Source organism: Sebastes fasciatus, chromosome 1 (assembly GCF_043250625.1).
Source record: "Sebastes fasciatus isolate fSebFas1 chromosome 1, fSebFas1.pri, whole genome shotgun sequence".
Classification (NCBI taxonomy): Eukaryota; Metazoa; Chordata; class Actinopteri; order Perciformes; family Sebastidae; genus Sebastes; species Sebastes fasciatus.
In genome coordinates this window covers 25,944,271-25,957,857 of record NC_133795.1, presented here as the reverse complement: position 1 = coordinate 25,957,857, position 13,587 = coordinate 25,944,271, and the positions used below count along the sequence as shown (strand labels likewise).

Sequence of the window (13,587 nt, the reverse complement as noted above, 5' to 3'; positions counted from 1 at the left end):
GAGGAGCAGCAACTGCAGAGGCAGCGTCACAAAGATTTCAGCTACACCCCTAGGTATCAGACGCTGCAGCTACCCTACAGTTTTAAAGGAGGGGCATTTTAGCCAGCACCGTTGTCCTCAAGAATATGATGGCAAGGACAAAATTTGTGTAAATTGAAGTGTTACTGATTCTTTTTCTAAGAGTATTCTCTGCAGTTTGAGGGTGTGTAAAAGTTAAATTTAGTCCGGTTGCCTCAGGAGAGGTCTGTGAAGAGTGGTGGGAAGCAGACAGTCACAATGCGAGACAGACAGAGAGGGGGATGAAACTAATGAAATGAGAAATGTGGGGGAAAAGAGTCAGAAGAGTCTCAGCATGACCCACATACATTCCCTTGTAATTGTCTGATTAACTTGACAATCCTGAATTCCCACGTACTCACTTGGAATAAAACACTGATAATTTGTTTAGTGAGCCTCCTCCTGACCTGATTTGACTCCCATTTGTTCTGGTCCCATGTAAGCAAAGATCCTCTTTCATCTCCAGCTCCACCCCACTGGCAGCTCAGAGGCTTGAAACAGGCTGAGGTGTTGATTAACCTGCATGCGTCGTGCTCCCTCCCCAACTGCCGGAGCTCAACTTTGTTCAGGTGTTTGCCCTCCCTGGGGTAACACTATCTTCATGGTAGAGCAGCTTACCTAGGATCTCTACTGGAAAACCACAATGTAGGTTATCCATTGTAACCCAGAACCTCCTGAGCAGTAAATGAAAAGAATACAGGCTTTGTGTGTTCCTTTCACTTTGGCACACTGGCTTGTGTGTGCTTAGGCTAGCTCTGGGCTACCTGTAACATTATACATGCATGAGGGTGTGGACAAGCCAACAGGCCGCCAAAAGGCTTGGCTCACATCCCCTTATGGGTTCGTTTCAGGGCCTGCAGCCTCGTGGCTTATCGATTGGCTCTACTACATTTTCTGCAGCTTGATACTGAGTAGAAGTTTAACTGTAACCCTAGCGAGCAGCTAAATCTGTTTCCAGAGCTGATGCTTCAGAGCAAAGACGCAGCAGGATGGAGGATGTGCATACAATTCTGGAGCGTGAGCTTCTCTGATACTGTTTTCCAAACCTGATTGGTAAGGAAATGTATTATTTATTATATATCTTTTTACCTTTTGTTTTCACCTGTATGGATATATGTGGGCTAGACCTGTATAAAAGTGCAATGAGTTTTACAAAGTTGAGTAAAATCAAAGAAATTTAGGTGACATATTCTGAATCATTGTTGTAATCTGAAAACACCAACTCCCATTGGAAGCAGAGTAGGAGTATGTCTATCTGTGCACTGTATCTTTATAAAACAGTTTGTATGATATCTTATGAACAGTTAATCCTTATTTTCCGTGCGTTTTCCTACGAATGTCCAGCAACACGTGTCAATTTCCACTCATTACATACAGTCTTTTTAAAATAAACTTCCGTCTTCACAGGAAACAACTTTGTTAGGTTAGGCAACAAAACTAAATTACTTGGTTAAGTTTAGGAAACATCAACTTGGTTAGGTTTAGGCAACAAAACTACTTATGTTTAGGCAACAAAAAGATCGACTTGGTTTGTTTTGGGCAACAAAATGACTTAGTTAGGTTTAGGAAAAGATCGACTTGGTCAGGTTTAGGTAACAAGACTACTTAGTTAGGTTTGGGCAACAAAATTACTTAGGTTTAGGAAAAGATTGACTTGGTTAGGTTTATGCAACAGAATGACTTGGTTAGGTTTAGGAAAATATTGACTTGGTTAGGTTTAGGGAAAGATCGTGGTTTGGGTTGGAATAACTAAAGCCCGGTGTTTTTTGATCCACCCGCCCGACCTCTTTACGCAGCATTTGTCGCTCTTTACACTTCCTGGTTCACAATTACGTGGATAATAGGAATTGATTTCACGGGATATATAAGAATTACAGTGCATTACTTTTCGTAGGTATAGCTACGAACGATGAGAACAGCCTGATCCGTGAGCTGCTCCATGAACATTCTATGTTGGACTTATTTCGGGTGATACAGTGATTTAAAACTGAAACACTTCATTATAGATACCGCTGCAGAGAGGTGCATAATAAGGCAACTGATATTAAAATCCAGTGAATGCCTTTTATGCAAGACCACTTTTTTATGACTGTGCAAGAAATGTGTAGTGACGTCTTGTACTGTCTTATGCATGAGGATTAGGGAAATGTGATTACTCAGTAATACAATGGACAACATTGACCTGTGCTTATTCCTCTGTGGGCTGAGCAAGTGATTTTCTCCATTACGTGTGAGCGCTCTTTAAAATTTGCATTTCAGCATTTGAAAGCTTTTCAGCGAACTGCCTGCCACTAATGTGTCAAATGGACAATGGGACGGTTAGGCTAATTTCTGCAGAAGGGGTTTTATGGTATTGGAACAAGCTGTCAGAGTGAGGCCGATAATAGCACAGAGAGATTTGATGTCGCCTTTCAGATGAGCTAATGTCCTTTGTTTGGAAAACTTTGCTTTCAAGCCTACATCCGGCCACGGCGTTTTGTCCTATTGAATGAACCGAATCTGTTGTTAACAAGCAGAATCACTGAGGGAAATGCTAAGCAAAGCAACACCCACGGCTTGGATGGGCAGCTCTCGGATCAAGAGAAAAGAGGGGAGGTGGAGATGGAAAGCGAACAAAGGGAAGACATCGGCAGAGAGAGAGCAGGAGATAGAGAGAAGGGAGCGCTTGTGCTCGCCTCAGAATAAAAAATTGGAAAATGCACGCATGTGAGGAAGGGGAAGAGAGGGAGAGAGTAGGACGGGGTGGATAGGACGGAAAGGGAGGGCTGCTCTCAGCAGCATCATCTGACAGGAGCGAGGCTGATCCCCGACAGCAGGTGTCGGAGTACAGAGAGAGTCAGACACACGGAGGGAAGCGATACGTAGAGGAGTTGTTGAGGAGACTGAGCTGCAAGTGAGGCAGCACTACAGATAGGTAAGCATGGACCGGGATGATGGAGTGCACTGCGCTTGTAAAGAGAAACTGTTGAAATGTAGATAAATTGAGAGAGCTTTAGTCAACACAAGATTGACAGATAAGAGAGAGACATACAAGCAGCTAAAGAAGAGTTTGCCTGTTGTTGAGCTTTGTCTCCAGCTGATCTGTCCTGATCTCTTCATCCCTGAACTTTCTCTCTGCGTCTCTCTGTCTTCCTCTCCCTCTCCATCTTGTCCACCCAGGAAGCGGCTGACTGGCATCTCGAGTAAATGACTCTGCTTTCATTGTGCATTAGCTGCTGTACTTGATTAGATTAGTGGCTCTCTTCTAAGTGGACCTGCAAAGCTCAGGGGTTTATATGTACTTGTCTCTCTCGGACTGTGTGTGGCGGTGTGTGTGTGTGTGTGTGTGTGTGTGGTGCTGGTAAGATGCAGCCAAGCAGAACATTACTCGGAAAGCAAAAATACAATCTAAATATTATATGTGTCCAGTCTTTATAGGAACTCAAACCTAGAGCAATAATTTATTCTGTATAATGTCGTTGAAAGGCAAAACCTGGAGCTGCTCCAATGAAATTAAATTAGAAAAAAAAACATTCTCGTCTCACAGATTGCTTTGAGCTTTCACATTCAGTCAAGCTTCATTTGACTGTTATACGTCAACACTTATGAAGACGAAAATGTGACAGAATGCATGCAAAGTTTGTGCTTTGCCAAAGCCCCCAATTCACTCTTACTGGAACAACTCCAGGATTTGTCTTTTGGTGATGTCAAGTGAGAGACTGACTGACGATGACCCTGAATCCTGTTAGAAAAAGAGTTACAGCTGTACACCCAGTGAATTGGATGAAAGCAAATCACGAAAAATAAAAGTTTGTGTTTGGCAGACTTCCAATTATGTCTTCTTTTCAGCTCAGTCTTTTGAAGAGCAGTTAGAGCCAACAGGCTGCAATCATGTTGACAGATTCAGACAGACAGAAGTCTTCAGATTAACCTTGAAATTATTGCTGCTGCCTGAGTGGAGGTTTGGAGTCACCAACTGATTGACTGGGTGATATGATGCACCAGAGTTGTTTTCTTGTGTTATCTTTGTTGTTTGTTGAAGTGAGAGGGAGTTGTATTGGAAGTATCTTATCTATAAAACCCTGTTTCACTGAAAAAGCCTTCCTATGTCATCAGACCTATAGTTACAGGATCACTGACTAAAGGCCTTTGCACACTATGTCTGTAGTTTTCATCTGAAATTGTCACGCATTTAAAAATAAATATGACACACCGACTTCGAAACTTCCGTCCGTCATGTTTTATTATCTGCGTTTTTTCACATCCGTCCAAAACCAAAAGAGGGTTGTTTGACCACTCAGAGCCACCGTCCGTGCAAACGTCATCTTCCAAATGGCATCTGTTAAACTCAAGCCCCTAGGTTGTTGTTGTTGTTCCATGTCCGTAACGTGATGCCATTGGGCTCAAAAATACTTTTTCCCATAGACTTACATTGGGAAAGAGACGTCTGTTTAATCAGCGGATCATTTTTTTTTTAGGTGAATCAGCTTCCCAGTACTAACACTTGAATAGCCCTTATTTAGATCACTGGGTCCTAAAAGTTGTAAAATACACTAATAGCCAAATCCAGAATTATTTTCCTTCCTCCGTTCATGTGAATGAGACCCAGACCGAGGCTGGAGTGAGGGCTGGGAGGCGGACTTAGCAAGCCATGACGACACCGTGATGGTTGTGACCCTAGACCGAGCCACGTGACCGAGTGGACGCTAGTGCGCCCGCGCCATGGGCCCAATGGATGTGGAAAATTGACGGAAGATCCAAGTACTTTTCCAGTCGGAAGTCGAGCCATTTTGGCTTCATGCGCCACTGAGCAACTTCCATAGCAATGAACAGGGCCCGGCCTCCAACGCTGTATCCAGTTCTCTTAAAACATCCATGGTTAAACTGATTCACGTCTCCAGCACAAAACATATTATGATAAAGAAATAAAAGACTACAGAGATGCGGAATTTAAAGATAGATTGTGGCAGGCGATTGCAGAACAGCTTGGAATCGGAGATGGTCGCAAAACAAAGGATGTAGGAAAGGTTAGACAGTAGTGATTGTGCACCAGGAAGCGAAACGATAGCTTCTTGCTGATTTCATTCATTCATTAGCCCCGTTTGGGACTAGCGCTATCCATTGCACTGACATTATTAATTCAGTTTTGTCTTATATTGCGAAACAAATCAAATGATAAAACGCATCTGACTCAGTGTGCAAGGTTTCTGTGCGATCAGATGATGGATGAAAAAAAACGCATGCGAAAAATGCAGACTTGGTATGCAAAGACTTTTACTGTCATTAGTTGAGTTTAACAGAATTGTCTATAGCTGCATCATTACTATTACCCATCAGATATGTTCAAAGTGTGTTTTGCTTCTTGTTGCATACATAAATCATTACCCATTTGGGATATAGTTGCAAAGCAATGGATCGCACTTATGATCTCTTTATTAATGGAGGACTTGCCTGCTAAAGCCCTTTGCTAAGCTTTCACAGACAAAGTTAGTCTGCCTTTAGCACACATGGTTACTCTTCTCTACCATAGCAGCACTCAATCCGATGATATCTGACCCTTCCTGCAATGCCTCTAGCTATCTTTTGTTTGCCACAGAAAGCAATGCATCTGTTGAGCTGGCAGACATGCAGCAGTCAGCCAGTATTAAGCCTAGAGCCATTCTCGAAACCCATCGGCTTCTGGTCTGACGACAGATAAACCTCTTGGGTCAAGGGGCTATATTTTTAGGGTTCCGGTGTAGCCAGCAGATTTCCGGGCCACACTTAATTTTCCGTGCGCTACTCATTGTTTACAGTTTAGCAACGTCAGATGCGAGACTAGAGTTGGAGGTGAGAGACGACCAGTACGACTGGATTGTTTCACAAGTAGCCAGTTTACAAGCTAATATTAAACCAATAAAAAAGTGGGGGTAACACTTCATTTTACTGGTCCGGAAAATGTCATGGTAATTAGTTGATAATTGGCAAAATAGCATATAATCGTTAAAATAGGGCCCTTAGGCTTGAGAAGCGGTTGTGCGCTGCTCTTCATTGGAGGTGGAAAACCAAAACTTAGAGAAGACACTTCTGATCAGGCACAAATCTCACCATTTTGTGACTTATTATCTACACAAATATAACCTGGTAGCTAATGTAATGATTCAGTGAGATCCTTAAGAAGTTTCAAATAAGTTATTTGCTAATAAATTAAATGTATTATTAAATATATAAAATAAATTACCAGCTATTGGGAAGTATCAAAATATAATTATTAAATAATGTTTATAATAAAGTAATTTTTGATCAATTTTGGGGTAAATTTTGGGGTAATTTGGCAGCAATTTCAAAGAAATTTCAAATAGGTTACTTGTTAATTATCACCTAATTACCATGACATTTGCGGACCTGTAAAATGAAGTATTACCAAAGTGGGTTTTGAGATAGTAATGTGTTCCGCCCCTTTTACTCTCCACACGGACTATTTTCCTGCATTCAACCAAAGCCTGCTCGAACATGATTGGTCAATACTACTCGGACTACAAACGGAAACCAGAACGCTTCCGAAACCAAAATCTTGTCCCAACAGAATCTGTTTATAGAGATTAGCCTGAGGTCCACAGTATTTACTATTGTAGATTTCTGCCGATAAGCCTTTAGATTAATCTCATAATTATTTGTCTTTTATTATTCTTTTCAACTGTTTCAGTTATTTGGTTTTATAACATATCTTTTTACAACCCAATGAGGATTATTTTTTTTCTGCTGCAGTGACGAATATCCTAGTGACGCATACTGAGTAGGCCTGACTTTCAGCTGACTGAAGTTATTCTGGTTAGACTTTGTGGGACTAACCCTATGGGCTAACCATAACTGATAAACTGTTGCATCACACTAACTTGTGTGACTGGATGATAGAAACACAGTATACCCACCACTTAAAATGAAGCTCTACTTTTAATGTGGCCAACAGCTTGCTAAGGATAACTGGTGTAATGACTAAACATGAATCATCACAATATACAGTGGATACCGTATGGCAGAACATCTGTTGCACTTTTTTTTCCTTTGTATGGAAAGTAAAATCATATCTTTTATTAGTTATTTTTAGCCAAATATGTCACTTAAGGGACAAGTTAGTCTTCAGTCCAAAGGTTACAACACCTACCTCCAGAGGAAACGCATATTTTACTGTGTAGTTGATTCGTTGACCCTTAACATATAAAATGATGGTTCAGCTGTTTTGCTGTGTTTGACTGACCTTGCTCTCTGTGACTACAGCACCACAATACAGACCCATCAAATGTACGTTTTAAATTCAGTTTGCGGAGCGTTCGGTGTTGTCCAGCTCATTTGTATGCAGGTGCTCCTCAAGCCTGAGCCATGATTGGACTACAGAAAGCTGGAAGTCTTATCAGGGCTCATGACCCAGCCGTCTGTGGAGGCAGCTGCTGGCAACACATAGGATTCATTATCAGATTTAGGTTCAGAATGCTTTGTGTCTACTTCAGAAACTTTATTCTGCCAGAAATTAACATAAAAACATATGATTCTATTCTTCTGATATCATACGAAAAGTTATTCCTCATTTTTCATGCATTTTCCTACGAATGTCCAGCGTCAATATCTCCTCCAGTATTTTCAAAATAAACTTCCATCTTCACAGGAAACAACTTGGTTAGGTTTAAGCAACAAAGGAACTTAGTTAGGATTAGGCAACAAAATTACTTCGTTAGTTTTAGGAAAAGGTCGTGGTTAAGTTAACGCCATACCAGATGAGGTTATGAAGTGGCGTATCTTAAGTACGTAGGTCCCGTGACAAAAACTACTTAGTAAGGTGACAAATAAATCAACATTGACTTCTGGTTTCACACGGGCTATGAACACCGGTCTCCTAAATGCTCGGTAAAAGTCTGGACCCATCCATCCACCCCAAAAGAGTGAAAAATGCTGCATGCTCTTTATACTTGTTCATAATTACGTGGATTACTTACGAATTGATTTCATGGGATATACGAATTACAGTGCTTTTACTTTTCGTAGGTATAGCTAAGAATGGTGTATGGGAACAGCCTGTATTGTGAAACGAAACAGAGGAATATGGATGATTATAGTCTGCCTATTTCAGTCTCCTGAAAACGCCATTTTCCTTTAAGATGACTCATGATCTATTGGTAATCATACTTTTTCTAATTTTATGCCAACATTCATTCTGTATTGTAGGGGTTTGGTTTGTTTTTCAAATGCCACATCTTTCACTGATTCAGAGGATAGGTCATGTTTCTAGGTGACACATTTACACAACTGTAGCAGCTGTAAGAAGAAATCAACCTCAATATGTAGAGAAAAGGAGGAAAGAGCTTTGTGTGTCTACCGCAGAACGAGAGGGGCTGCAAGATGAATCAGAAAAAATAAAGCACAAATGTTTGTGGTAGTGACCGCACACTCAGCCCATAAAACCAGATCATCAGGGATCTTGGCGTGAGCGATGTGTTGTGCTCGGCAAAGGAGAGAAAAAGTGACCTCTTTCCTTTTCTCTGTTTCTCTCTTGGCTTTCTGCATCCACAAGGTTGTAAATGAATAGTTAATCACGTGTGACTGAAGAATGAACCTTTAACCTGGGATCACGTGTGTGCAGCTTGGCAAAAGGCAGCCTACCTCATTGTTTCAGCTGGCTAGATAATTGTTGCTTGGGATGTGCCTCCGGCGTGCCAATCATCCCGCTGACGTGACACAGTGACCCTGCCACCTGGCTGATGCTGTGCACAGGATTGACCTGTGCCAGTCACCAGGTCCAAAGCTCATTAAGACACAGCAGAGTATTTAATTAATGCTAATAAAACTGTTGGTTATTTATATAACTCTAGTTCTCCGTAAGTAAGTATTGAGAGAAAAATTGTGCTTTAGAATGCATATACTGTATACATATACAAATGCATCCGTGTAAATATGCTACACTCGTGCTCATGCTACACAAAGAGCTAGTGACGTAGAATAAAAAGTGAGAAAGACAGCTTATGGTGGGCTGGTGGGGAGGTGGATGGGTCTAACAAATATAGGTCTTTCAACCAGGAGACCAGTGTTCAAGACCGGTGTTTTGTACGTTACGTTAGTGACGTGGTTTTCCTACTCATGTTACGTTGTTTCCATACGTATTTGACTTAGTTTACGGACTGTTTTCTAAACCTAACTAATTGGTTTTGCTGTCAAAATGGCAGTCTACAAACCAATGGGTGACTACGCCCACTTCTTATACCGTCTATGGAATATACCTGAATTTACCCTCTGTCTGAAACGCTCCATTTTAGCACTTGTCTCTTTAAACTCCCCCTCCCAAAAAATCCCAGTCTGATCTGATTAGCTAGCAATAAAAATATGGTGAGCCTGCATGTGACATAGGAAGGGGAGCCAAATCTGAATGGCTTGTTGAATCACATGCTTTCTGATCGCGGCAGCCCACAAAAAAACTGACTGGGTTGTCTTATTTCACAGTTTGTGGGTTGGAAGGCACTCCAGATACCCAAATGTATCTGTACAAGCACTGAAAAAGTGAGTTTTACATGATATTTCCCCTTTAAAGAATGACAGATTTCCACATGAGATAACATTAGTCCAGACTGTACAGTACAGTTCATATTTCCTTCACCCTCTTTGCATGCTAATAATTTATCTACTGAACCAGTGTGCCTCAATTCCTTTGCAGCAGATTATGAATTAATTAATGCTACTCTGTGATTTTTGACTTAAAGAAATCCATATCATACAGTATCATCATGTCATCTGTCAGGACGGTGGTATTTGATAACGTGTGCTCGCTCTGATCGTCAGAATATGCCAGCCTGACATCTTTGCATTTACCCTTTCACTAGATATATTTCTGTTATCTACCTTGTAAATTAATGCAGTGGCGGTATAAACACACACACACACACACACACACACACACACACCACAAAAAAATGATTCATCTTCCGTGATGAGAGCCACCAAGCATGCCATCGGTAGTAAAAGTGGCAGGCTGTCAGGCAGCCCTCATTTTTCTGCCATGGAATTTCCCTAAATCAAGATTGATTTGCACCTTTGTGCTTTTGCCTCTCGTTCGCTGTCTGCATGCTGAAGCAGCAGGCTGCTGTACATGATGAAGGAAACAATAATTTAATGCAATAGTCGTCATTTTGTGGAGGTAAAACAAAGACAAAGCCTTGTAATTTTGTGTAATAATATCTGTGAGATTCACAAATCTGTGTTCCAGCTTTGGTGGTTTGCTACCTTAATGATAAAGTAGGCAGATTTCTGACTGAACAAGCCCAGTAAGACACTTCTTTGTAGCCAGATTTGAATGCATCATTCTTGGCCCGAAGCTGCATTTGACATCATCTCTTCATTGTGTTCCGGCTGCATTATATGAAAGACGTAACAAAGTTCACTCTCTAGGGGAATGTCTGTTCTGAGGAGCCGAGGATGCTGCGGGGAAAGATCTGACACCCTCTTTCTTTCAGTCATTTCCTGGGATTCAGCAGAGATCAAGAGGCAACAAAGAGCAGTGTTGATGCTATGTTACAAATAGATTTCTTAACCTCAACTCCAGGTCAGCAGTCTGTTGTCATAAAAGTGCAGCTCTGTTTACTCAGACTTATAGATTCACCCCAGTTGTAATAGGGCGCAGCATTTCCAGATAGGGAGAGCTGTGATATCTAATAATGGACTGTCTGCAGAAGAAAGACCGCTCTGTAAATGATCTGATTTCAACACGCCACAAACCACCGTGATGTGTGCCAAGACGGCAGAATGGAGGGAATATGTGAGAGTGCAAGTCTCCAATTTTTACTCAAATCAGATTGCGCTATTGTTCTGTGATTCTTCTGCTCCGAAGCAGTGTTTAGAAATGCCCTCTGCTGCAGGTCTGTGAACAGGCTGCATGCACAGACGGGCTGCCAGTTCTAGCAACTGACTTGTTGTGTGAGACAAAGTGTGAAGTGATATGCTGTGACCACCATCCTGGTCAGACTCGTAATTCACTCCAATCACACAGAGAAAAAGAGGAGAAGGGGCAGAGAGAAAGCGAGGCGAGGGCTGCAGGTTAAGAGATGAAAGCTCAGGGTGCTTTCTTCTTCTTCTTTGTATAAAATTTTCACTTTGTTCTCCCTCGTTTCTACACTTCCCTCTTCCGCTACACAGTCTCTCCTGATCTCCACCGTTTCACAACCTTGCCTCTAATCACACTCACCTCATTGCCTTCAACCTGTAGCTGTTGAGGGGGTAAAAGCTGCAGGCAAGCTTCACACAAAGGACAGGAAGTTTATGAGTCTCAGGACAGTGCTGTAATAATAGCACCCTTCTCATTGTAGTGGGAGTTGGATGATCCTCTTTGATGGGATGAGTCAGTTGTGTTACAGAAACTTCCCTGTACTATTATTGCTGAAATGAGAAACTGAGCTCAAGGTTGCCATAACTTCTCTCTCTCTCTCTCTCTCTCTCTCTCTCTCTCTCTCTCTCTCTCTATCTCTCTCTCTCTCTCTCCTCCCACCCCTCCATCCTCTCTGACTCACAGGAAACAAGATGGAAGGATCCCTCATATCTCTGATGAAGTAGAGCCCTCACTAGCACACTCCCACCCTCCATTACCACTTCCCTCACTTTCAAAGGTAACTCAAGACCCGTTGCTGTTCTCCTCTCTGTTCCGGTTTGCATTCGGCACAGTCGCTGGAATTAGATACGGGGACACTGCCAAGAATCTGATCTGATAAATGTGAAACTGAGAATATTAATGTGTCTAAAATGAAGTTGTCAACAGAGTTGTTTACACTTTTCACAGCTTTTTTACAGTCGATATACGGTCATATCAGTAAAAATAATTAAAGTCCATGGTCACAGGTGCCCATATAAACATTGAAACTGTTTTTGCTCGCTGTAACCATTCCTCCTGTTCATACTGGCCTTTAAACGGTCACTTTGGTATTTTTCAACCTGGACCCTATTTTCATGTTTTTGTGTCTAAATGACTAATGGGGACAACAATTTTTGACATTGGTCCAGTATTGGGGGAGAGCGCTACAGACGGCAGCTGCTCACGGTGTCTGCTCACAGGCTGCAATGCAATCCTATTGGGGCAAGCTGCCACCGTCATTTACTTCCACTAAAAGTGCTTGTTTTTGCCATGACAGGCTCTGATTGTTATAATAACTGTCTGATATTATGGAAAGAGTCTCGCTCATGGAGAAGTCTCTTGAATTCTGGCGAGGTGACGTGTTGCCGGAAGACAAAAGTTACAAACAGTCCCTTTAAGCTAAATTTCGGCAAGGAAAAACTGTCATGGCCATTTTCAAAGGGGTCCCTTGAACTCTGACCTCAAGATATGTGAATGTAAATGGGTTCTATGGGTACCCACGAGTCTCCCCTTTACAAACATGCCCACTTTATGATAATCACATGCAGTTTGGGGCAAGTCATAGTCAAGTCAGCACACTGACAGCTGTTGTTGCCTGTTGCCATTTTATGATTTGAGCATATTTTTGATGCTAAATGCAGTACCTGTGAGGGTTTCTGGACAATATCTGTCATTGTTTTGTGTTGTTAATTGATTTACAATAATAAACATATACATAACTTTGCATAAAGCAGCATATTTGCCCACTTCCATGTTGATAACAGTATTAAATACTTGACAAATCTCCCTTTAAGGTAAATTTTGAACAGATACAAAATGTAAGATTATTTTGCCAATAATCGCGTTTAATCATAGACAATCACGCAATTAAATATTTTATTCGATTAACAACCCTACTTCCAATGTAAGTGATGGGGAACAAAACCCTCATTCCTCATTTTGTGCAAAAATACAGTTTATCTGAAGTTAATGTGAGGCTTCAGGAGTCTGAGTTAGACAAATAAATCAGGTTTAGGAATTATTACAGCAAGCAAAATCACTACTATGGGTTACTTACTGGTACACTTGAATGGAAAGGAGCCATTATTAATGTTGTTAGTTGAACCTGTGCACTTCCTGTTATGACAAGTCAAAATGCATGCTGTGACAAAGGTCTGTCAAGGATATTATATGTTTCTAATGGAGGTATTATAGTGACCCATATTATTCAAAGGATTTAAGGAAGTCTGTCGATATTTTAAATTTTTCTTAATGTTAACAAATCCAATGAAAAGATCAAAACCAACATTGTATGTTCTTATTATTATTATCAATTATTGCCTGTGTAGCCAAAGCCTGATGTTGCTTATTCCTCTGTGCCGTAGACCACCATAGTTGCTTCATATGTATGAAGAAGCATATGACCATACATGGCAATGTACTCTAGATCCTTATGAGTCAATATTCACTAGCGCACCAAATATGCCTTAATTTGTGTTTAAAATTGGTACCCAACAGATGCTCTGTTTACTTCAGTTTGATTAGTGTTTACTACAATTTCTAATTACTGAGTTTAAAAAATTAAATAAAAAATTGGGGCCCATTTGTAGTCCCTTTAACTCTTTAAAGCAAAAGGCTGATCTGTGTTTGGCATCAGTTATAGCATGAGCCCTGTACACGGAGTTACTATCAGCACTGGACTAGTGTCA

The 13,587-nt window shown here is 41.2% G+C and overlaps 1 protein-coding gene across 9 annotated transcripts in view; it reads left to right on the top strand.

Annotated features, from left to right (window-relative positions):
* Window positions 1-13,587, top strand: part of rap1gapb (RAP1 GTPase activating protein b) — a 136,586-nt gene that overhangs the window by 79,343 nt on the left and 43,656 nt on the right. For 6 of the 9 annotated variants that reach the window (XM_074639937.1, XM_074639920.1, XM_074639893.1 and 3 more), the window contains one exon: window positions 11,564-11,657. The exons of 1 other annotated variant lie outside the window; for it this stretch is intronic. Coding sequence is in view for 5 of the 8 variants with exons in the window: in XM_074639920.1 (XP_074496021.1) it covers window positions 11,564-11,657 (94 nt within the window). In the remaining 3 variants the exon portion in view is untranslated. Of the gene's footprint in view, window positions 1-2,708; window positions 2,972-11,563; window positions 11,658-13,587 lie in introns of those variants that run through there. 2 more of the 9 variants (XM_074639927.1, XM_074639950.1) reach the window with 2 other exon arrangements.